At 49.9% G+C, this 23243-nt stretch overlaps 1 protein-coding gene across 4 annotated transcripts in view; it reads left to right on the top strand.

The window, feature by feature from the left end:
* ESRRB (estrogen related receptor beta) overlaps positions 1-23243 on the top strand; it is a 105713-nt gene that overhangs the window by 68291 nt on the left and 14179 nt on the right. Inside the window, exons 3-5 of one of the 4 annotated variants that reach the window (XM_033852564.1) lie at positions 5360-5476; positions 22020-22130; positions 22957-23118. In XM_033852564.1, the coding sequence (XP_033708455.1) occupies positions 5360-5476; positions 22020-22130; positions 22957-23118 (390 nt within the window). Of the gene's footprint in view, positions 1-5359; positions 5477-22019; positions 22131-22894; positions 23119-23243 lie in introns of all 4 variants that reach the window. The other 3 variants (XM_033852567.1, XM_073799919.1, XM_033852566.1) reach the window with 3 other exon arrangements.

Raw genomic sequence — 23243 nt, 5'->3', positions numbered from 1 at the left:
GGCTTTTTGAGGTTCTGCGGTACAAGGGCTTATTTCTTATCCGGAATCCCCTCCGGTTACTTTGGTTTTGACTTCCTTCATTCTTCCGTGACTGTTCTCACTCCCTTACTGCCCTTTGGCGGGCTCCTGGGAAGGCATGCAGACAGAAGTGGGTGATCCATCGAGGCACTTTACACAGGAGTTATTCACGTCTCTCCAGGGGCGGTGTGGAGGGTAGACTGATTGGAAAGGGCAATGGTGACAAGAGGAAGCAAGTGCGTTAGAGGAGAGGGAAGAGACGATGGGCGTGGGAACTAGCTGTGGCAGGAGGGGAAGGAGGGTGGAAATATCAGGCAGGTGGGATGAAAAGGACCTTAGAAGTAAAGGAGAGGCATGAATCTACGATGCCACCTCAGTTTCTGACCCAGGTGGCAGGTGGCTTAGTGATGGCTTTGCTGAGACAAGGAACACAGTAAGAGAAAGTCTGGGTGAGGATGGGTTCAGGTGGAGGAAGTATGAAGAACCCAAGGGAATTCCAGGTGGAAGTAGCCAGCAGGCAGATGGATATAAGGGTTTGAAGCACAGACAGTGCCTCTTGCTGCCCGTCCTTGCCAATTACATAAGCTGAAGCCAGTGGCATGAATGAGATCATCAGCTGGAGGGTAAGGAGGAGGGAAGGGTGGAGAGCTGAGGACAGCGGACCGTGCAGAGATGAAAGGGAGAGTCTCTCTCCTCCAGGAGTGAGATAAATAAGGGAGTGGAACCAAGTGCCTCCCAGCCCAGCCCTATCACTCCAGAGCTAAAAATGGTGGCCATTCAGAATGTTAGCCAGCAGCCCCTGAGCCCATAAATTCCTCACGAGCTGTTTATCTAAGCTCTGCAGCCCCCATCCCTGAGCCCCAGGGAGGGGACTGCCCACTTTCCTGCAGCTGTTTCAGGACAGCTGATGGGGATGCCCCTGGGCTTTCCTTCTCCTGGGGCACAGGATTGAAGAGAGTTGATGGTGGGGATTTCCCTGTGCCTTGAGGTCACACTGAAATCCAGATCATTCCTGACTCCCTCTCCCTCCCACAGGCAGCATGAGCTCTGAGGTCTATCTATGGGAGGCCTGGTCCTAATGTTCTTAAATGGCAGAATGGGTGGCTGGCCTCAGGTCTGACACCTGGAAAGGACTTACCCTGGGGTCTTCTGGCTATATGTACCCTGGCAGCCCTGATGCATGTAAAAATAAGCATGTTCACTTTGCTTGCCACCCAGTGCATGCACTTCACTAAGCCCTTTATGTGCTGAATCCGCAGGACTGTATAGTTGGGAACATATTGTGCCCATTTTACAGATGAGGAAGCTGGGGCCCAGAGAAGTTAGGTGATTTGCCTGAGGTAGAGTCTGCATATGTCTATACTGGGCACACTCCCAGGTTAGAACTCTGAATTTATGCTAGATGTTGGCTGTGTCCTTGTCCTGTGAGAGCCCATCCCCAACCCTGCCACCCCTCAGCCCCTGGTGAGTGAGTGAGTGAGTGAGTGAGTGAGTGAGTGTGTGTGTGTGTGTGTGTGTGTGTATACACGCCCCTCCCTGCTCCTGTGCTCTCCTAGACTGCCCTCCAGAGACCACAGGAATTCTGATGAATTAATCTCATCACTTTATCAAGGAGGCACTTACAGAAATTACAAGGCAGGGCCACCAGCCTGGCTTTGCTGGCAGTCAGCCGCTGGGGCCATAAAACAAATTGAAAGGAACAAAAATAAATAAATAAAATTAGATCTCTCTCCCTCTCACACACACACACAGCCACACCCACAGAGTCAAGAACATCCCTAGGTTCTTGTTAATGCTCAGTCTCTTGTCCTGGGAGAGCAGCAGTGCCAAATCAACAGATACTTATGGACCCCTTGCTGGAGTGACAACCTAAGATCTGCCCTTCAAGGGATTGACAGGCTGGCTGGGGGGCTGAGACCAGTGAACGTGAAGAGTTAGCTACCTGCAAGTGGCATCCCAAGGCGACCCGAGTCCCCAGGCCCCAGGCCCTGTAAACTCACCGCCCAGGGGAGCAGAGCAGAGCCAGACCCCCTGGTTTCAAGTCCTTGCTCTGCCTCGTCCTGGACTCTGCTTACCTTTCTCATCTGTAAGATGGAGAGGAAGATGTTTACCTCCAGTGTTGTTGGGAAAATTAAAGATTCAACATAAGAAAAGTTGAACCGCAGCTGCTTCATAACAAGCTCTCGTCGGTGTCAGCTCTCAGTGTGTATTGAGCACCTACTGTGTGCCAGGCACTGGGACTACAGAGAAAAGCTGATTTGGGAGGAGGAGACACACAGTGGCGACCGGGTGATGGAGAGAAGGGTCACCTTCCCAAGGGGGACCAGGAGGTGTGGGCAGGCCAGGCCAGGAGGCGGAGGGAGCAGAGTGGCCTTGTCCTAAGCAGCAAAGGCCTGGGAGCCTAGGAGGTCATTGAGTTCCAGGAACTGAGTTATGCAGAGCAATGGGGAAGGTGAGGCTGGAGAGAGAGGAGGGGAGTGGGGTGGAGGCCGGGGCCAAATTCTACAGAACCTTCTAAGCCGGGATAGACCTGGATGAACTAGCTTACGTATGGGATTTCCTCCTTTCTGTTTCTCTCTCTCTCTCTCTCTCTTTCTTTACAATGTTGTGTTAGTTTCTGGTGTACAGCAAAGTGATTCAGTTATACATATATATCTATTCTTTTTCAAATTCTTTTCTATAATAGGTTATTATAGGGTATTGAATATAGTCCCCTGTGCTATACATAGGTCCTCGTTGTTTATGTTTTTTTTTTTTTTTTTTTTTTGTACGCGGGCCTCTCGCTGTTGCAGCCTCTGCCGCTGCGGAGCACAGGCTCCGGATGCGCAGGCCCAGCGGCCATGGCTCACGGGCCCAGCCGCTCCGCGGCATGTGGGATCTTCCCGGACCGGGGCACAAACCCGTGTTCCCTGCATCGGCAGGCGGACTCTCAAGCACTGCACCACCAGGGAAGGCCCTGTTTTTCTATTTTATATATAATAGTGTTTATTTGTACATCCCAAGCTCCTAATTTATCCCTCCCCTGTTTCTCTTTTTAATTTTACCATGCTTATGTGAATATTGAAATTATTTCCCAAGAAGTCACAAAGAGAGTGACCTAAGAAATGCTTAGGGTCAGGTAATAGGAGGGAGGGGCACACGGAATCTTTATTCCTCCCCTTTCCTCTTACCTCCCATCCTCCAGCACAGAGGATGGCTTCTGGCCCCCCTCCCCACAGAAGGATGGTGCCGGCTGGACTTGAGAGAGAGAGAGAGAGAGATCTGTAAGGTGCTCCGGCCAAATCGACCTCTGTGAGCCTCAGTTTTCTCACCTGTACAAAATGAGGATCGGAATGCTCACTGGGACGTTGTGAGTACTCAGTGTAATTAGGCATCGTGTAATTGGGGCTCAATAATTTCAGTACTTCAAAACACTTTTGTCAGTGGTGGAACCTGGTTCATGCTTGTTCTCAGAAAATCCAAATGCTACCTGGGGAGGCTGAGGCACAGGGTCACCTGAGGACAGCCCCTCTCCCCTTCCTCTAGACCACCTCAGTAGCTGGGTTAGCATAGGGGCCTGTCTGAAGTCCCCAAGCTTCTAGTGGGGTGCAGGTGTGGCACAGCGGCTCTGTGTGGCCTCGGGTAACTCACTTCAGCTCCCTGACTCTCAGTTTCTTGGTCTGTAAAATGGGGCACTGGTGGGTCCCAGAGGGTTGCCGTGAGGATGGAGGGGTCTGAGGCAGGTCACGCTCCTAGCAGGTGCACAATGAAGGTGGCTCTTATTGCTGCTAAAGTGGATGGGTTATGTGTGTGTGTGTTGGGGGGGGCGGGGTTCTGGGCACAGGCAGGCCTGGAGCTGCCCTTTCTAGCACGGTGCAGGGCTGGGCGTGGCCTTTTGGAGGCTGCTCCGTGCCAGGCAGTGTCCTTGTTGGGTGAGCTGGGCCCGGGAGGGGAATCTGGACAAGCGGCTTGCTGGGCATCACTTGTCCCTGCTCCCTGAGAAGGTGGCAGCTGGATGGGTGTTGGGATGAAAGGTTTGCAGTAGTTCAGAGTCTGTTCTCTGAAAACCACAGACTCAAGCAGACTGCACTGACTGGGACGGGGGCCGAGGAGACCTGATAAAATCCAAAACGGCACAGTGGTCCGCTGTCCTGCACTTGTATCTTTCTATTGCCTGTCTCTCCGCCCACCCCCAACAATTCCAGTCCCTTTCCCCCTCCCATTGCCTTTCCTTTGGCCTCCAGGCTTGTTATAGCTGCACAGTGCACATTTGTGACATGAGTGCAGACACGTAAGAGCACTCAGGGCAGATGCTGTGCCCCTACGTTAGAAAGGCAGCTGCAGCCTCTCCCGACCGTGCTGTCAGCCCTCCCAGGAAGAGGCCCTGCAAAGGGACAATGGCCTCCCCAGAGCATTCGAAGATCAGCTCATCCCGAATAAGACTGTAAACCACTCTGTAAACCTCAGGTTTCTCATCTGTAAAATGGGGATGGTATCAGTACCTACTTCATGGAGTTGCTATGAGGATTCGGTAGATTTTTTATTCAGCAGGCTGGTCTTGCACGCCTTCTGTGCAGCAGGGGTTGATCTCAGTGCAATAGAGATGACGTGATGAACAGCACACCTCTTGCCTTCGTGGTGCTCACAGCCTACTAGGAGCATGGGGTCAGGTTCACGGAAGCCATTATTATCACCCAGTTAAGGGGTGACATGGAAAATTAATCACAGTTTCCCTCTGCAGCAATGAACTGTGCTTATAAATTCACCAGCTCACTTCAAGTCGTGCTTTACAATTTTTAAAGCAATCTTATATACCTGATCTTGCTTAATCCTTCATCTAGCAAATATCACACTATTTTGCAGATGAGGAAACTGCAACTCAGTGAGAGGAAAGTGATTTTCTCAAAGTCAGCCAAGCTGGGTGGCCTGGGCCTCTGCCGTGGGATGTGGGATGCAGGCCCTGGTCCCTGCGGGCTCAGAGCTGCTGAGAGGTTTTTCCCATGAGTTGGGGCCCAGGCTGAGGGCATAGGGCCGGTGGGCCACACTGACGTTTTGGTCAGCAGTGGGATAAAATTTCTCTGCTTGGGATAAAATGTCAGCTCAGTGAGTTTTGATGTCCCAGTTCAGTGGTGGCTTCAAAGCTGTGGCTGCCTGGCCGACCTGACCTCTGGCACTGGGAACTCTGTATTTAAGAGAGGAGGAAACACCCTGACATGTGTCTCGGAGCACCTCCTACTTTGAGAACCACTGCCCTGTGGGAACCTCGGGGCTGGAGAGTAGTGATTTGGTCGGTGAATCCCCATGCAGCCTGTGGCTGGCAGATGGGGGCAGTACCTGGCAACCCTTCTGTGTCTGCTTACAGGGAACATTGAGTACAGCTGCCCGGCCACCAACGAGTGTGAGATCACGAAACGGAGGCGCAAGTCCTGCCAGGCCTGTCGCTTCATGAAATGCCTCAAAGTGGGGATGCTGAAGGAAGGTAAGAGGCCCCGCTTGGCCATGCAAGGCGGAACCGAAGCCTGGGTCCTGGGCAAGCTCTTCTTCCCACGGGAAGCCTCAGACCCCCGGGAAATGCCAGCAAGCTCAGGACCTTCTCCCTGAGCGGCGCAAGGGAACAGGTCTCTCCCTGTAGCCCGGGTGAAGGCCCTGCCCCCCGGGCTGCCTGTCTCACACAGCCTGCAGGCAGGTGTGCAGCCTCCAGTCCCCGTGGGCAGCTAAAGCTCTCTGCGCTCTCGGGACGCTGCTGGGCAACAGGAGTTGGAAGTTCTCCATTAAAGATCCTTTGGGGAATCATGACCCCACTTGGGCCTTAGAAAAGCTGGCTTGGCGCTCTGGGGAAGGCCCTCGTCGGGGCCAAGAACCCTCTCCACCCTGGGAAGGAAGCCTTGGGATGCTTTATCACCTCTCAGTGGCCCATGGAGTGTGGGCATGCGGAGAGCAGAGACGTTGAGGCCCAGAATGACACATCATGTACCCTTCACCTGCCAAGGTCAACCTCTGTTTTCCAGCAGGTGCACAGGACATGGCTGTCCCCTGGCCAGTGTTTTCCTCCTCCTGTCCCCTGCCCCCACCCCATCCTCTCTCTTCCCTTTCCTTTCTCTACCTTTTGCCTCTCTTTCTCCTCTAGAGCCTGCCATCCAACACGGCAGCGTGAGCCACGTCTTCTAAGTGTAAATTACACACCAGATTTTGAAGACTTACTAGGATGATAAAAAGGAGTGTAAAATATTGTGGTGATAATTTTTTAAATGATTACATGTTGAGATGATGATATTCTGGACATATTGGATTAAACAAAACGTATTATGACGTTGATATCACAGCTTCTTTTTACCTTCTTTAGCGTGGCTACTAGAGAATTGTAAGTGACCTGTGGCTCTCGTTATTAGGACAGCACAGCTCTCGGTCTCCCGCACCGCCTTCCCTGTTGATCTGCTCAGGCTGATGAACCTCGTTTAGTGCCATTTTTGGAGACGGGTAGTGTGTGTGTGTGTGTGTGTGTGTGTGTGTGTGTGTGTGTGTGTGTGTGTTTCTCCCCTTCCCCTGCTTTCAAGGGGAGCCAGTGGCCATTTCTACAGATCTGCTTTTATGATTCTGGGCCCTGGGATCCTTCCAGAAATGAGAGGAGTCAGGAAAAGAGGTGTGTGCTGGTGATCAGATTATCGGATCCAGAGGGGCTGGGAGAGGAGAGGAAGGGGCAGGACTGGAATGCAGGCCCTCAGTGGGAGGGGCTTCTGGAGCCCAGCCCAGCCTTTAAGAGCCCAAGGCCCTCCTCCCATCCTGGCTTCCAGGCGCCCTCTGGGAAGAGGGCCCGAATCTAAGGTGCTTTGTTAGTAGGACGACTTGGACGTTGTTGTGATGTGGAAATCGGGGACTCCGTCCGTTTTCCATTCCGGGTGCCCCCTTCACCTCCGCCGAGCCCGGTTCCTCCACCGCCCCTGTGTCAGCATGGCACATTGACCCTTAAACTGCGTTTCTTACTAGTTGTTTCATGCAACCCTTTTGACATGGAGGAGGCCCCTCAGCTCTTATTCACATGCCAGCTGCTCCACCGGGGGAACCAACTGAAGAAACAGCTCTCTTTCTAGATTAGAAACAGGCTGCGCTGGACCTGCTGAAAGACTGTGTCTGTTCATTTTGATTCTCCCCAATTTTGGTCTACCCCCGTGTAGGGTGTGACCCCAGCTAGTGGCTGAACCAGGTCCTCTGTCTTCTGTACCGGGTCCTTTCTGCTGCTCCAGAGCATCCTGGGGTGCACAGATGAGGAAACTGAGGCACAGAGGCCCTCAGAAGCGTGCCTCAGCACTGGTCTCCTGATCCCCCCTCTGCACGCTGCTGAGAAGCAGCCGAAGGCTTTGTCAGCCTTGGAGAGACTCTGCTCTTAAGTGTGTAAGGATGTTCTGGGAAGCCAGGTGTGAGGGCCCTGACCCGGGCAGGGGCCAGCTGTCCAACAGCGTTTCCTGGTTGGAGCGTGTAGCCTTCCTGGCTTACTTCACAGCGTCTGAGGAGCTTGGAACAGAAGCAGCTGATTGCTATCAATATACTCCTGAATTTGAAGGCAGACAAAATTGAGTCCTGCAGCGACGCACGCTGGTTTGAGGGGAGCTGGTCCCAGAGCCTGGAGCTTCTCCCTGCTGTGCTGTGTCTGCTCCGCATGGCCCAGGTCAGGGGTGGGGAGGCTTCTAATCCCAGGCCACCTCGCCCTCCCCCCAGGATTATGAGCAGGGAGGGAGAGAGAAGGAAAAAGTGGGGACCGCCACTTGAAATCCCTGGACCACCTTGCAGCCTTTGAGCAGAGTCTCTTGAGGGGTTACCCAGTGCTGGGAAGAGAGCAGGGGTACTTCCCAGTGGCGCCCCAGAAAGGCAGAATGATGAGGGGATCCACAGAGGCAGGGAAGCAGGTGGCCAGGGGCACAGTCCATCGGCAACAGCAGGCCAGGCGCCCCGCCAGCTACTTAAAAGGAGCGAGATGAACGCTGTGTGGCCCAGGATGATGGTGTGGGCTGCTGGGGGAACGAGAGCCTCAGGTGGGGAGCACACGTGTGGTGGGCGTCTGAGGCTGTTGGCGGGAGCCGGGCAGGTGTGCTGAGGTGAACTTCCCGGGGGCTCAGCCCTCAGGAGCTCTGCCCCAGGAGAAGGGCAGTCCCCAGAACGCTCCCTCCCGCCGCTCTGCCCTGCCCCCGCTGCTGACGGGGGAAGATGACACAAAGGCTCCTTCGCTTAGCTCTTCCCGGCAGTACAGAGCCTTGGCAAGGTCCCGGGCTCTGAAGCTCCGCGGGGACGGCCCCTTCAGAGGAGCGCGCCTCCTTGAGAAGCCTGTGTCCCTGCCAGGGAGCTGCCCTGGCTTCTGCTTTTGTTTAGGTGCCCGTCCCCCCACCCCCATCATGTGCAGGCACGCAGCCTCCCTCTGTCTCCCTCAGACTCTGACCTGACTCTGAAATGCAGACCCCAGCCTTCCCCAGGTGCCCCCCGCACCCCATCTTCAAGGCTCCTCGACATCGGGGAGCCAGGGGCTGGGGTCCTGGGTCTTCTGGGGGAGGGAGATGGAGAAGGGGAGAATGGAAGGCCAGCCTCCCCTCCTCCGCATCTCACCTGCTTCCCTCTTCTGTCCAGCAGCTCTGGATCCTTATTTGGTCTTTCCTTTCTTAAGTAAAATAACCTGAGAGAGCGCCACGCGATTTGGGGGCCCAGCAACTGCCAGGGAAAAGGTCAGAAGTGGGGCTTTCTTTGGCTCAGCCTCTGCCTCGAGGCTGCTGTCAGTTCTGGAAGCGTCAGCTGTGGAGCACAGGTGATGTCCAAGGGTCTGTCTTGCTTCAAGCAAATCCCGTGTATGAAAATCTGTATTTTCAGAGAAAAGAGTGACGATTCTCTTTATAGGAAACTGCATACAAAATCTGCTCCGGGCTGGGCGTCAGTGCCTGTGTCCCCTCCTGGCTCTTAGGTATCCTTGCTTTGTCTATGATTTCTCACTTACGAGCCTGGGCCTGCATTTCTTCACCTGTGGAGCAGGGGTGTTGAAACCTGCTCTCTATCACTAGGTCAAGGTGAGGACCAGATGGGACGACTCCTTGGTAAGATCTGCTGTGGGACCGCTTTAAAATGTCAGCTTCCTGGGCGTGTTAAAGTAGTATTGGATTCAAAGATGCTCTCGTTTGCGCCCATTGTGTTAGGTGGGGCCTACTAGTGTCCAGCTGCCTTGAGTTTCCTCCTGGATTGGCTGGTGGGAGACCTAGAGGTGGCATCGCCTTAGGCTGACCCCGTCTGGGGTCTAAAATGAGGATGAGAGGGTCCCTTGGGAGGACCATGGAGAAGCCCTCCCCAGATAGGTGAGGGTGTGGCCTGATGGCCTCTAAGCCAGGAGAACCTGGAGAACCATTTGCTGCGTGTCACAGGGGGCACCCGTACATCCGGGAATTCTGCAGATCTTCCTGCACAGACTGTCCGCGCAAACTTCTTCTGCTCACCTCACTTTACCTCCCTCAGGCCACCAGCCTCCCGGGCCCGCTTCATTTCCTCCTCCCCTCAGCCCCTGGTCTGCCTTTCCCCAAGTGTTTTCGAAAAGATATTTGATTTCAGTGAAAGCTGGGCTGACATCCATGCGATACGCTCTCAATCTCTTTGTGCTTGTTGGGAAGGCGGAGGGCTCCTCCGGGGATTCTGGGTAATTGGGTTAGTGGCCAGCTCATGTCAGGAAATTAAAAGGAGGCCCTGATCAGGTTCCCGCTGCATGGGATTTAATGGCTTTGTATTTATAGAGTATCCCGCCTCTAGCCCATGCCAGAAATACCACTTTTCTGGCCCTGTGAATGAAGAAAGAGGATGAGAGATGACTTGCCTTTAAAAATTCTTTTTCTTTTCCAAAATACATTAGTGTTCTGAAACAAAACAACTCTCGAGCACTTCAAAGAATAGTTTTGAACTAGAGCCCAAGAACTCTGATGGCTGTTTGTATCCCCCGAACCACCTTCCACCCTACACACACACATGCTCACGCACACACATCTGACGCCTCACAAGATCTTCCCACGTGGCCTCGCACCTTGGGCCACTCAGGCACGATGACCTGATGACCTCTGGTTGGGGAAGTGTTAATTGAATGAAGTCACAGAAGATGGTCTCGTCTGTGCTGAGCCCTTATTACTGTCCATTCAGGGCTTCTGGCTCATCAGACGTTGGGTAACAGGTTCAGTGGTCACACAGACCCGATAAAACCCCAGCGGCACCACGTATACGCTCCTTGGGTGATTTACTAACTTCTTGAAGCCTCCCTTTCCTCCTCTGTAAAATGGGAATGATAGTAGTTAGTTGCTGTTTCATCTTGCTCCTGATTCACCAGGGAAACTCCTGGAGTTGTACCACAGAGTAAAATGTTAGTCACCGATTTAAGATACTCTGCATCATGTTACATCACTGGTTTCTTCTGTGTTTCAGAAGGCAGTTGTGACTCTCCTGTAGCCTCTTTCCCTGCTCCTTGGCCGATGACCTTGCTTCATATTTGCTTGAGAAAATAGAAACAGTCAAGTGGGGAATTTCTAAACCTCCTGCTGTTGAATCCACAAACCTACCTACTTGTTTTCTGTCTTCACTCTTGTTAGAGGAATTTCTGTTCCTATCAAAAGCCAGGCTCCCCATCTCTGCACTGAATCGCATTCCTCTTTCTTTATTAGGGACTTCACTCCTATAGTATCATGTCTGCTTCCAACCCCATCAAACCCTTCCTCACTGCTGGATCATTTTCATCAGCACCCAAACAGAATTGAATTTAAAACACCCACAAGTGTATTTTGATCCAAACTTTATCTCTGTTCAGCTGCTGTTACCTTACCCTGCTCCCTTTCTCAACAAAACTTTCCTGAAGGGTTGACAGCACTTACTATAATCTATCCACTTTAAAAATAAAAATGAAAACAAACAAAACACTTCCTTAAAAAGTAAGCATTGAGGGACTTCCCTGGTGGTCCAGTCGGTGGGATTTCATGCTCCCAATGCGGGGGGCCCAGGTTCAATCCCTGGTCAGAGAACTAGATCCCACATGCGTGCCACAACTAAGAGCCCGCATGCCGCAACTAAGAGATCCTGCGTGCCACAACTAAGACCCAGCGCAGCCAAAATAAATAAATAAATTTTTTTTTAAAGTAAGCATCAAGTAGATCCAGAAAAATATTTATAGTTTGTTATATTAGTTAGGGTAAGGCTAAACTTCTGTACAAAGAGACTCCCTCCCTCAAAGCAAAAAACTCAAACCTAAGCAAGATAGAACTTTAATTCTCTCTCATCTCTCATATAACAGTCCAATATGTCTAAGGTGATCCAGGACTGGTTGGCGGCTTTGCCATCCTTAGCAAGTGGTTTCCACTTGTGGACCCATCTCCGAGACAGCCAAAAGGAAGAAAAGCCTGTATGCGATCCCTCGAAGGGCAGGACCCAGAGTAGTACAAGTTCCTTCCATTCACAGCCCATTGGTGGAATCTAGTCACTCGGCCACACGTCTTTGCAAGGATGTCTGGGAATTGTAGTCTTTAGCTGGGATGCCATGTGCCCAGCTAAAACTATGTTGGGATGGGAAAAGAATAACATATTTTAAAGGACAGGCATTGTCATTTGCCAAAAACATATGTGAAGTAGGAAGAATATTGATAACGTTCCACCCAGTCTAAGAAAAACAAATTTTACCCTTACTTTTGAGCTTCCCTCTGTGCCTGAGCCGCATTCATTACTCTCAGGGGCAGCTGCCATCCTGATTCCACATTATTTCCCCTTGCCGTTCTTTATGGTTTTATCATACATTTGTATCTCAAATCATATCATGTTTTTCCGTTTTAAATGAAATTATACTATACATATTCTTCTGCATCTTAATTATTTTAATCAGTATTTCCGAGATGAATGCTTCCTGTTGCATGGTGCTATCATTCATTTATTTTCACTTCTGTATTACAGGAGTCAGCCGGATATGTATTTTAGGCTTTGTGGGCCAAAAGTGAAAATACTTTTAACTAGTTAAAGTTAAAGTTAAAATACTTTTAAAGTATTTTAAAGTAAAGTATTTTAAAGTATTTAAAAGTATTAAAATACTTTTAAAGTATTTTAAAGTAAAGTTAAAATACTTTAAAGTTAAAATACTTTTAACTATACTTTTGAAGTTAAAATGCTTTTAACTATTTAAATCTGCTGTTGTAATGTGAAAGTGGCCACAGACAGTACGTAGAGGAGTAAACAGAGCTGTATTCTGTGAGGTACTTGTCTGAGCCTTTCCTCAGATTTTCTACTTCATTTAGAAATCTTTATATGTTCTGGTCATTTTTATGAGTCATGTTTTCAGTAGCTGGTGGTGTAAAAATCTCATTTGTAGCTCTCTTCTCTTTATGGCATCCTTTGATGAACAGAAGTTAGTAATTCTAATAAATTGAATGTATCAGTCTTTTCCTTTATGGTTTGCACTTCTGTGTCATTAAAATATATATTATTTATCTACTTAACCTGCTACTGTAAAGATGCTTTCCTAATCTGCCTTACCCATGTTGGTCTCGGATCCTGCTGGACTTGACTTTTGAGTACAATGAGCTGGCTCCAGGATGGCAAATTGCTTTCAGCTGGACTGTCAACTGTAGGGTGGGGAGCAGCTGCCTAGAATGCATGATTGGAAGGCTTCTTAGGCAGTGCCTGGGATCAGTAGGCAAGAGTGCTGTGACTGATTAGCAATGTCTGCCACAGACTAGGAAATGGAGGGTGGTGGCACAGCTGACAGCTTTTTGCCATGACTGATCTAGTGCAACTGAGTTTAAGTGATTCGCCCAAGGCCACGCAGCTAGTAAATAACAGAGCTGGGTGGAATCTAGTCTCCCTGGTTATACAAGAATTCCTTCTAAGAAGCCCAATCCAACTCATTGAGATGCCTTGGCCAGTAGCAAAGGCTGTAGCCCTTCCTCAAAGTGGGAAAAAGAGGAAGGGAGTGGAAAGGGAGGCTGAGCTGAAGTAGTCTTTCCTGGTGAGGTGTTCAGTTTTAGAGACTTTATGGCAGCTGGGAATGCAAGGATAGCACAGCCCTACTGAAATGTCCTTGGGGACACGGTGCCCTGGGTGAGAAGGGTCCAGAGGAGAGAGCAGCAGGAGAGCGGACACTTCCTTAATAAGCCGAAGGCCAGGGTCTCATCACCCAGTACCATCTTACCCATCCTGGAGCAGCTGGCACAAGTCTGGAATATTAGGTGGCATGTGTGTTTACCCGCCCGCAAGACTCTCTCGGCTTATAGTGAGTCAGGAGTGAGGCACTCTTCACCATTATGATATAGCACCAGGGTAAGGGGCAGCCCGAGATAGCTGTCCTGTCGGAGGCAGCAAGGTGAGCTCACCTGTCACCCAGGACCTCCTGCCCGACAGGGTGGCTGAAGGGAGCTCAGATCTTATGGGGGGTGTAGGTGAGTGTTTAGGAGGGCATTCTGCTGGGCTGGGGTGTCCATCAGTGTGTCCACGTGACCCACAGCCCCTGGGCCCTCAGGAGCCCAGAGTACTCCTCTCACCTTTTGTGTGATTTGTTCCTCTTTCTGGAGATGGGTCAGCTATAGTTTGGTAGAACTTATAGGTAGAGAGTCAACACCTAAGTCTCCTGGAAGGAACACTGGTTAGACAAAAGGACTGCATAAAATAGGTTTAGTGCATGCTCCCCAGACCTGGTAGATAGTAAGAATCATTAGAGGAGCATTGCAAAATTATCCATTCCTGTACATCTCCCCTATTGACTTAGAACCTCGAAGTGGGTAAGTCCTTAAGGTCTGTGTAGTTCAAAGGCTTTCGGGGCATTCTGACGATCATACAGGGTAGGTGGTCTCAAGTTCAGGGCAAAGGAGATAAGACTTAGAGATTAAGGTTTAGATCCTCCCTCAGACCTTTCCTGGCTGAGGAAGTGGCCCTGAGAAAGTCACCTGCCCTTTCTGAGCCTCAGTTTTCACATGGGAATAATAGTAATCATCATGTGTTCTCCCTCCCTCAATTCTGGTACACAGATCAAATGACATATGGAAATAGCTTTGTAAACTGTAAAGCATTGCACACATCCTTAATAAACCAAGGACATTAAATTGTGTGTGGGGGGGCGGGTTTCTAGGTAAGGGGAAGAGAAGAGTCTTGACCATGACAGCTTTGCAGTGTCAGGACGGCAGCTCTGCAGAGGAGGCAGGAGAAGGACACAGGCTCAGAACCTCTCCCTCTCTGCCTTGTCTGAGCCTTTCCTGTGGGAAGAGAAATGTGATGGGGCAGCACCTGGGACAGGCTGGGGGCCAGGTGCAGGGCCAGGCTTTTCTGAGCTTTAACCGGTTATTTTTAGTGCCTGGGATAAAAGAAAGAAACTTAAAACTGCCCCCACGCTGCTGCCGCCCCTGCACACTCTGCTATTTTTACTTCGGAAAGGCTGGGATCTCATCCAGCTTAGTGGTGGTGGTGGGGGACCAAGGGGAAAGGGGGGAGTTGGAGGGAAGCAGGAATTATTTTACTTCCATTAAGAAAAAAGTCAGAAGCCTCATCTTCTCAAGTCAGCAAGTGGACATGTGATCCAGGACACGGCAGCCGCAGGCTCTGACTGCTCTGACGTGCCTGCAGTGTGGATAGGTCAGTAGATGGGGCAGGGGCTTGGGGGAGCCCCACTCCCCTCCCCGCAGGCAGTTTCTTCCTCAGAGCAGCCCAGCAGCTTCTTTGCTCTTTCCTGTGCCCTGAGCTGGGAAGTGGGATTGGACACTGTAGATAGAGGGCCACCAGCCTAGTGATGAGACCGCTGGGGGTTGGGGACTATATGGCTACAGCCGAGCATATTCAAGAGAGTACCTGTGTTGGTGCTGTGTGCCCCTGGGCACAATATCCAACCTCTCTGAACCTTAGTTTCTTGAGAGTTTTGTTTAACACATCTGACCTACGGTAGTTATAACTAAAGGGGTGTGTTTCTCTCTCTTCCCATGAAGAAAGCTAGCAGTTTAAGGCAGACACTACCGCTTTCATAGGCAGATGAGAGGAAAGAGATGACTATTGAGGGCCTACTGTGTACTAAGCACATCACTATGTTTCATACATTTTATGTTATTTAATTCCACTAATCAGAGAAAAGTGAAGTATTTTTAAAAATCTTTTAATAGCTTTATTGAGATATAATTCACCCATTTAAACTGTACAATTCAGTGGTTTTAGGTATATTACATTGTTTTTTTAATTGTGGCAAAACATATTCAACAATATTCACCTTTTAAAAACTTTTTATTTTTCCCGGCCGAGCTGTGTGACTGTGGGATCCTAGCTCCCCAACCAGGGATTGAACCTGGGCCATGGCAGTGAAAGTGCTGAGTCCTAATCACTGGACCACCAGGGAATTCCCTAAAAATCATTTTTAAGTGCACAGAAAATTCAGTGGCATTAAGCACGTTCAGTGTTTTGCAACCATCACCACTACCTGTTTCCAACACTTCTTCATCATCCCAAACAGAAACTATACTATAACTCCCATTTCTCCCCCACCCCCTGCCCCTGGGATCCTCCAATCTACTTTCTGTCTATTCGAGTTATTTCTTATAAATGAAATCCTACAACATCTCTCCTTTTGTGTCTGGCTTATTTCACTTAGCATAATGTTTTCAAGGTTCATCCATGCCATAGCATGTATCAGAACTTCATTCTCTTTTCATGACTGAGTAATATTCCATTGTGTGTATAATTCCACATTGTGTGTCGATGGATACTTAGGTTGGGGAATTCCCTGGCGGTCCAGTGGTTAGGACTTGGCACTTTCACTGCCAGGGCCTGGGTTCGATCCCTGGTCGGGAAACTAAGATCCCACAAGCCACACAGCTCAGCCAAAAAAAAAACTTAAAATTAAAAAAATTCTAAAACGACCTTTGAAAAAAAAAGAAAGGATACTTGTGTTGCTTCTACCTTTTGGCTATTGTGAATAATACTGCCATGAGCATTTGCAGATGAGTATCTGTTCGAGGTCCTGATTTCAATTCTTTCGAGTATAGACCTAGGAGTGGAATCGCTGGGTTACGTTTCCACAAGTAGTTAAACAAATTTTTAATTAACCTTTTAAATTTTGATATAATTGTAGATTCATATGCAGTTGTAAGAAATAATACAGAGACATCTCATGTACCCTTTACCCAGTTACTCCCAATGGTAACATCTTGCTAAGCTATAGTACAATATCACAGCCAGAATATTTGCTTTGATACAGTCAAGATACGGAACAGTTTCAAGGGTGAAGTATTGATATTTTTAATAATAATTACATTGGCTAACATTTATTGAGCACTCACTACGTATTCATGACACACTTACGAATACTTAAATTTTGGCCTGCCCATGTTAAAAGGTGACACAGTGTTGAACTGTAGTTAAAACAAAGGATAAGTATTTATTATAGTATTTGGAGCTCTGGTATACTTTACATGAGAATATTATTGATGCTTTTTTAAATTCAGAAAGTATCAATAGGATGATATAATCTAATAATCCTGGACAGCAATTTTAAGTTAATTAGTATTTTAATTAGTATTTTAATATGCTCCCCGAGCCTACTTTGTTAGATATTTCACTAACATAAGAACACAAACAATAAGGCAACTCTTATTTCAGGTTCAAGTCCCCGCCTTTATTTTTTTCCATTTGCTGTTTGTAAGACTTAAGCATCCTAATTTAAAAAGTAATTGCCCATTTTATCAGTGAAAATTGCTTTCTGCTGCAAGTTACAGAGAACTTGACTGCTAGTGGCTTAAGCATCGATAAATGAGATTGATTGCCCCACCTAAGAAGACCAGAAATGGCCAGTTGCACAGGCTTCTCAGCCACAGCATCAAGGGCTCAGGCTCTGCCTTTCTTCTCTGGTATCCTCACATGGCTGCCTCATTGTTACAAGGTGGTTGCCACAGCTCTAGGCTTCATCTTCCAGGTCAGGGCAGTAGAAGGGCAAAAAGAGCTGCACCAACTATGTCTGTCTCTCTTTTTTTTTTTATGTCTGTCTCTTTTATCAGAAAAACAAAACCATTCCCAGAAGCCCCCACCATGGACTTCACCTTACATCCCATTGGCCAGAACCAGGTCATATGACCAGCCTTGGTTACCAGGGAAACTGGGAAAGTGGGCAACAGGAATGCTGGGACTGGCTAGGGCTCTCTATGAAGAAAGCCCTATGTGCCTATGAAGAAAATCCAGTCTCTGTTAGCATGGAAGAGGGGGAATGGAATGAAATTGGGTGGGAGACTAATAATGTCTGCCAGATCCAACTGTTAGTATTTGGTGATGCACTTCTAAAGGATTCATGATACAACGTCTTGCTGTATTACCTCTTGGGGAGGGGCTGTTTCTTTCTTTCTTTTTTTTTTATAAATTTATTTATTTATTTTTGGCTGCTTTAGGTCTTCATTGCTGCGCACTGGCTTTCTCTAGTTGAACAAGCGGGGGCTACTCTTTGCTGCGGTGCGCGGGCTTCTCATTGCGGTGGCTTCTCTTGTTGTGGAGCACGGGCTCTAGGCTCACAGGCTTCAGTAGCTGTGGCACGCAGGCTCAGTAGTTGTGGCTCGTGGGCTCTAGAGCAGAGGCTCAGTTGTTGTGGCGCACGAGATTGGTTGTTCCGTGGCATGTGGGATCTTCCCGGACCAGGGCTCGAACCCGTGTCCCCTGCATTGGCAGGCGGATTCTTTACCACTGTGCCACCAGGGAAGTCCCCCCAAAAACACACATTGGCAGATAATAAGTATAAACATAGACCAATGTCTGTTTAGGCAGAGTGCAAAGGAATTCAGACCTCTGTCCACTGCCTCTGCCCTTGAGGGGCTGACCTTTCTCGCATCAGGTCGCATCAGTACAGACAAATGTGTGGAAGGCGAGGAGGTGGCTGGCCTAAAACACTGTACAAATGTAGAACATAAAGGGTACTTGAGCATAGAAGGTGGATGCCCAAGGATGTTCAAGTCCATAAAGGGTTGTCTTATGGAAGGGAGGTGGCCTTGTTGGATGGGATGCAGGGTAAGGAGTGATCTGGAGAAAGAATTTAGCTCAATACAAGGAGAAAGTTTCATGAAGAATAGGCTGCCTTGAGAGAATGAATTTCTGGAGGCTGGAGAGACAAATGGAAGCTGGGGCAAGGATCAGACCCTGAGATTCTTTCGTTTCTTAACTCTGAAGAGCTTCATTTTAACTGGGCGCGTCATTTTACTCAGACACTTGGTTACTGACCGCAGGCTGTGTGCTGAGCTTGGGCTGCAACGATAAATGAAAGTCCTTGTCCAGAAGTTGCCCACAGTCCGCCAGGGAGATGGGCACATAGTGCATGATGGTGAAGAGTTGTTTTGACCTTGGTTGCTGTATAGAGAAAGAACAAAGGGAGCCCAAGAATGGCGTGGCCAGCTCTGCCAGGGGAGTCTGGAAAGGTTTCCCGGTAGAGATAATAGTTGAACGGGACCTTCAAGGTTCCCTCTGATGGTATGGGCAGGTCACTTAGGTGGGGGCCCATCTGCCCAACCCCAGCCTGGGTCTATGCCCCAGGACCCCTCTACCCTAAATGGTCTTTGATAAACCCTGACTGTGGGGCAGTGTAGGGGGGGAAGGGAGAACTCAGAAAATGGGGCAGACCTGGGCCCTGTCCTCCAAGAGCCCACTGAATTGGAGGTGGCATGTGGAGTACCAGGTGGGTGTCAGAGCACAGAGCCATGGGAGTGATGGCCTCACCTGGCTACTGAAGCCAATTCCCAATTTACCAATAATTTTCCCACTATGATGTCATTTGTCACAACAGCCACATGCGGTGAGCAGAGTTGTTACTACCACTGCCCCCTCCGCTGTATCCCAGACCAAGGCCACGAGCGCCAGCTTGGCTAAGGCCACACAACTCATAAGGGACCTTGATCACTGGATCCCGTGGGCTTGAGTGCCTTGGGTTTGTGTTCAGAGTAGGACTTGGAAAGCAGACAGGTAGCAAGGAGGACAAACACACCTCATACCAGGTATCAATTTGTGCATAATCAAACGCAACAGGCTACTCTTTTTTTTAAACAGAATAACCTGTTAATTGGTACACTTATTGATTGGCGCTATTGACCATTGTGCTATAAAGGTCTGGTGGAGAAAATTTAGAGAGTTTATACCTGTTGTGCCCTGGGAGGTCATACCCTGGAATGGCAAAGAGCTTGGATATTGGCTCATTTATTGGGCAACTTGCTAAATCTCTGTGAGTCTCAGTTTTTCTCGTTTGTAAAATGGGGATAATAGCACCTGCTTTATATGCTGTGGCTTAAATAGGGCGACGCATACAGAAAGTCCTCCGTAAGTTAGGCTGTTCTCATTGTCATTATCAATGTGACTTACCAGAGGGTTGTACGCAGCACAGGGGAAGAGCAATAATAATGATGACAGCGACGATCATAGTAACAGCTCACATTTTCTAAGCAAACACGTGGCACGTCGGGTGCCACGACAGTCCCTGGAGTAGCACGGTGAGCAGCCTCTGGCTGTAAGGGGCGCCTAGTTGTGAGGGGAAGCCCGATGTGTTATTGGAGCCCAGGAAGAAGCACCCAGCCTGGGTGGAGGCATATCCCTTCCTGTATGTGTCAAGACTTTCTTGAACACCCACGAAGAGCCAGGCCCTGTATCAGGACAGAGAGTATTTCACATGGATGCCGCGACAGAGGTGGCATCCGCCCATCTTCTCGCCTTGCTGAGGGATGGGCGCCTCTTTTTACTTTTGTGGAGCAGTTCACTCTCCTGCTGACATCTGTCTGGGATCAGGCAGCCTGGGTGGGAGGGGGAAGCTCATGAGACTGGCATCTAGCAGACAAAGTCAGTGAAGCGGGGAAGGGGTTCATCTTGGACTCCAAGTCAGACCCTGGCACATAGTAGGTGCTCAGGAAAATGGGGTCCTCACGGCCCTTTATGCCTGACGCTTGGCATTTTCACTCTTGGTCTTGCCAGCTTTCCAGGGGGAGAAGCTTGGTGGAGGGTTTGACTCGCCTCGGGTGTAGTAGGCAGGTCTGAGCTGCTTTGTGGCTGTGTCACGGGATGGGGTCAAGAAGACTCTTGCAAACAGGGCACTTCTCCCCAAAAACCTTTTCCCCAAAGGGAGGAACTGTCCTCCTTCCTGCCCTTATGTGCCTGCTCCTTCTGCCCTCACAGAAGGGGCCGGGAGGGGTGAGCCAGAGTCCCATCAGCACATGAGTGTGGTCTTGTGCTGGATGGGATTCCGCTGCCCCTTCAAGGTCCGAGGTACTGATGGACGTGGATTATACAGCCACATCCGCTAGGAAGCTGTGGTCGTTATTGACTTTCTTCCTGAGAACGCCTCCAGAATAAACGTGCCTACATTCATGTCCTTATCGCAGTGTCTTGTCCCAGAGAACCCACTGTAGAGGTGGTCAGTTGCAACCCATTCTGACTCTCGAAGCAGAAGGGGAGTTCATTGCACACCCGTCAGGAGGCTCAAGGACCACACTTAGCCAGACAAGGACCAAGGGAAGCCCCTGAGAGCCCAGGCACGGGAGATGCAGTCATCAGGAGAGTCTGGCCCAGGGCTGCCCACACCCCTGCGGCTGACAGCACTACTGCTACCCTCCCCAGTAAGATGACTCACAACAGGGGAATTGCCTTGAAATAGGAAGCAGGGGTGGGATGCTGGGTAGACCCTTGCCTGGGGAAAAGAGTTCACTACAGCCATGTTCAGCATCAAACACAAAAGTGCCAGGTTGTGGGGGTAAAAAGGATACTGCTGGTGAAAGGGCGAGCACTGATTGGCCCCCAAAAGACAGTCCCCTCAGGCAGTCTGGCTGGGTGTGCTTACAGCATCCTCCTGGCCCTCCGAGCACCCCTGTGAGCTAGGAAGATGGAAGAAGGTAGGACCGGCAGGAGGAAGTGCCGGGGAAAGACAGGGCCCCGAAGATCACCTGACTGGGGCTCTGTGCCCGTGACGCTCTTGACCTTTGGGGAAAGGAGGAGGAGTTGAAGCCACCGAGCTTGCTCCCTCTGGGGACGCTGGCTCTGTCTCTGACTTCTTATGTGTTTTAGTCAAGGTCCATTTCATGGTAAGGAAAGGAGAGCCGCTCTGCTTTCTGTGTTCGTTCTCACTTGGAGCTCAGTCGATGTGTCCCATCCATCTTTTCATGTCAGGTCACATAGGTTGGTGGCCACACACAGGCTTGTGTAGCCTTGGGTGAGGAGCCCCCTGGAGGTCCTGTCCGCCCTGCCTGCTGGTGGGGCTGTCAAATGGTACCAACAGCTCTGTCCAGACAGCAGGAGCTGTGGGTGGGCAGCACTCTTGAAGGTGGTATGGACCCAGTGACGATAAGGGGTCTGTCTCCCTAGGATAGGGCCTCACTCCTGGAAAGGGACGTCAGGGTGGAATGGCCACAGCTGCTTTCGTACCTGCTGTTGAGAGCCTTCCGGGCACCGGTGTTCCTGGTGTGGCCAGGACAAACAGCATGCTCATCCCGTGGGGCGTTCGTATAGACAGACAGAACTGAATCCTAGAATCTCTGAGGGAGGGATCCAGAAACTGACATCTGTAACGAGTGCCCATCTAGATGCTTTTTATGTGAGCAGTTTGCAAGTCTTTGTTATAGCTCTTTGGAGGGGCCGCGCATGGCAGGGATTCCTTTCCTCTCTTGGTGAAGCTAACTCAGTCCTGCCTGGATTCACGGCAGATCTAAAATGATGTGTCTTCTTTCCCCAGCCGTTGGAGGAGTGTGTTTGTTGTGCTTTGTCTTTTGGAGACAGAAAGACTCAAGAGCTGAAGGTTGCTTGGGATGGATTTCAGGAGGATGTTGACTCCAGAGAGGCAGGACCAGGCCTAGGGCAACCCGGATGGGCCATTATTACTGTGAAGACAATTATCTTAGGATTGTCCAATCACCTGGCCTGAGGCTGGCCATGTGGCAGCTGTAAAAAAAGGCCATCGGCGCGTAGCCCTGAAGATTTAGCCGTTGCTGAAATTCCAAAGTCAGCGCTAACACCCCTGGTGATGTTGAACAACTCTGAGACCTTCTCCCTTTCCTCCCCAAAAGGTGTGCGCCTTGATCGAGTGCGTGGAGGCCGCCAGAAATACAAGCGACGGCTGGACTCAGAGAGCAGCCCGTACCTGAGCTTACAGATTTCTCCTCCTGCTAAAAAGCCATGTGAGTGCAGGGCATCCCTGCCCCTCTTGCCAGCATCTGTTCCTGGAACATCTGGCGTCCCTCTGGGGAAATGCCATCTTCACCCTGCTGGGTTATGGGGCACTGAGGGTCACGGGGAGGGGCCTCAGTGTCTGGCATTGGTATCGGGTACTTCAGGCTTCATTCAGAAGACCTTTCCTGTGGCATTTACAGAATGTAGCTCCAAATGCAGCATGATCCTAAGAGGGCACAGGCCCAGCATCCCTCACCTCCCACTCGAATCACGTTCATCTCAGGAGAATTCACCAGGCAACTTCCCTTGTTGGGATATCTCCCAAGAGCCCAAACGATCACTGCCAGCAACTCTGTGGAGTCAGAAAGGGATGGACTGGGAGTTTTGGGTTAGTAGATGCAAACTATTACATATAGAACGGATGGACACCAAGGTCCTACTGTATAGCACAGGGAACTATAGTCAATGTTCTGGGATAAACCATAATGGAAAAGAATATAAAAAAGAATGTATATATGTATAACTGAGTCACTTTGCTATATAGCAGAAATTAAAACATCATAAATCAACTATCACCAATAAAATAGAAGGAAAGAAAGAAAGAAAGAAGAAAGAGAGAGAAAGGAAGAGAAAGAAAGAAAGAGAGAAAGAAAGAGGGAGGGAGGGAGGAAAGGAAGGAAGGGAGGGAGGGAGGAATGGAGGGGGGTTTTTAGCCATGTTTGAGCTTCCTGGGGCTCCTGGGAACCTGACTTTTCTTCCTGAGCCATCTCAGATTCCACCTTGGCCCCTTTCCTCTTTTCCCAGGCATTTACATTCTCCCTTGTGTTGTTGCAGTGACTAAAATCGTCTCCTACCTGCTGGTGGCTGAGCCGGACAAACTCTACGCCATGCCACCCCCTGGCATGCCAGAGGGCGACATCAAGGCTCTGACCACTCTCTGTGACCTGGCAGACAGGGAGCTCGTGGTCATTATTGGCTGGGCCAAGCACATCCCAGGTGAGTCCCAGAGGACTGGGGGAGAGTGTAGTCAGAGGCTCACAGCCGCTCTCTCCGTGGCTCTGGTCCTGATGCATGGGAACCCGTGACCCAGGAGCCCTGTGGAATCTTGGCAAAACTATTTT

This window comes from Tursiops truncatus, chromosome 2 (genome assembly GCF_011762595.2).
Source record: "Tursiops truncatus isolate mTurTru1 chromosome 2, mTurTru1.mat.Y, whole genome shotgun sequence".
NCBI classification, from domain to species: domain Eukaryota; kingdom Metazoa; phylum Chordata; class Mammalia; order Artiodactyla; family Delphinidae; genus Tursiops; species Tursiops truncatus.
This window is presented reverse-complemented; position numbering and strand designations above follow the sequence as displayed.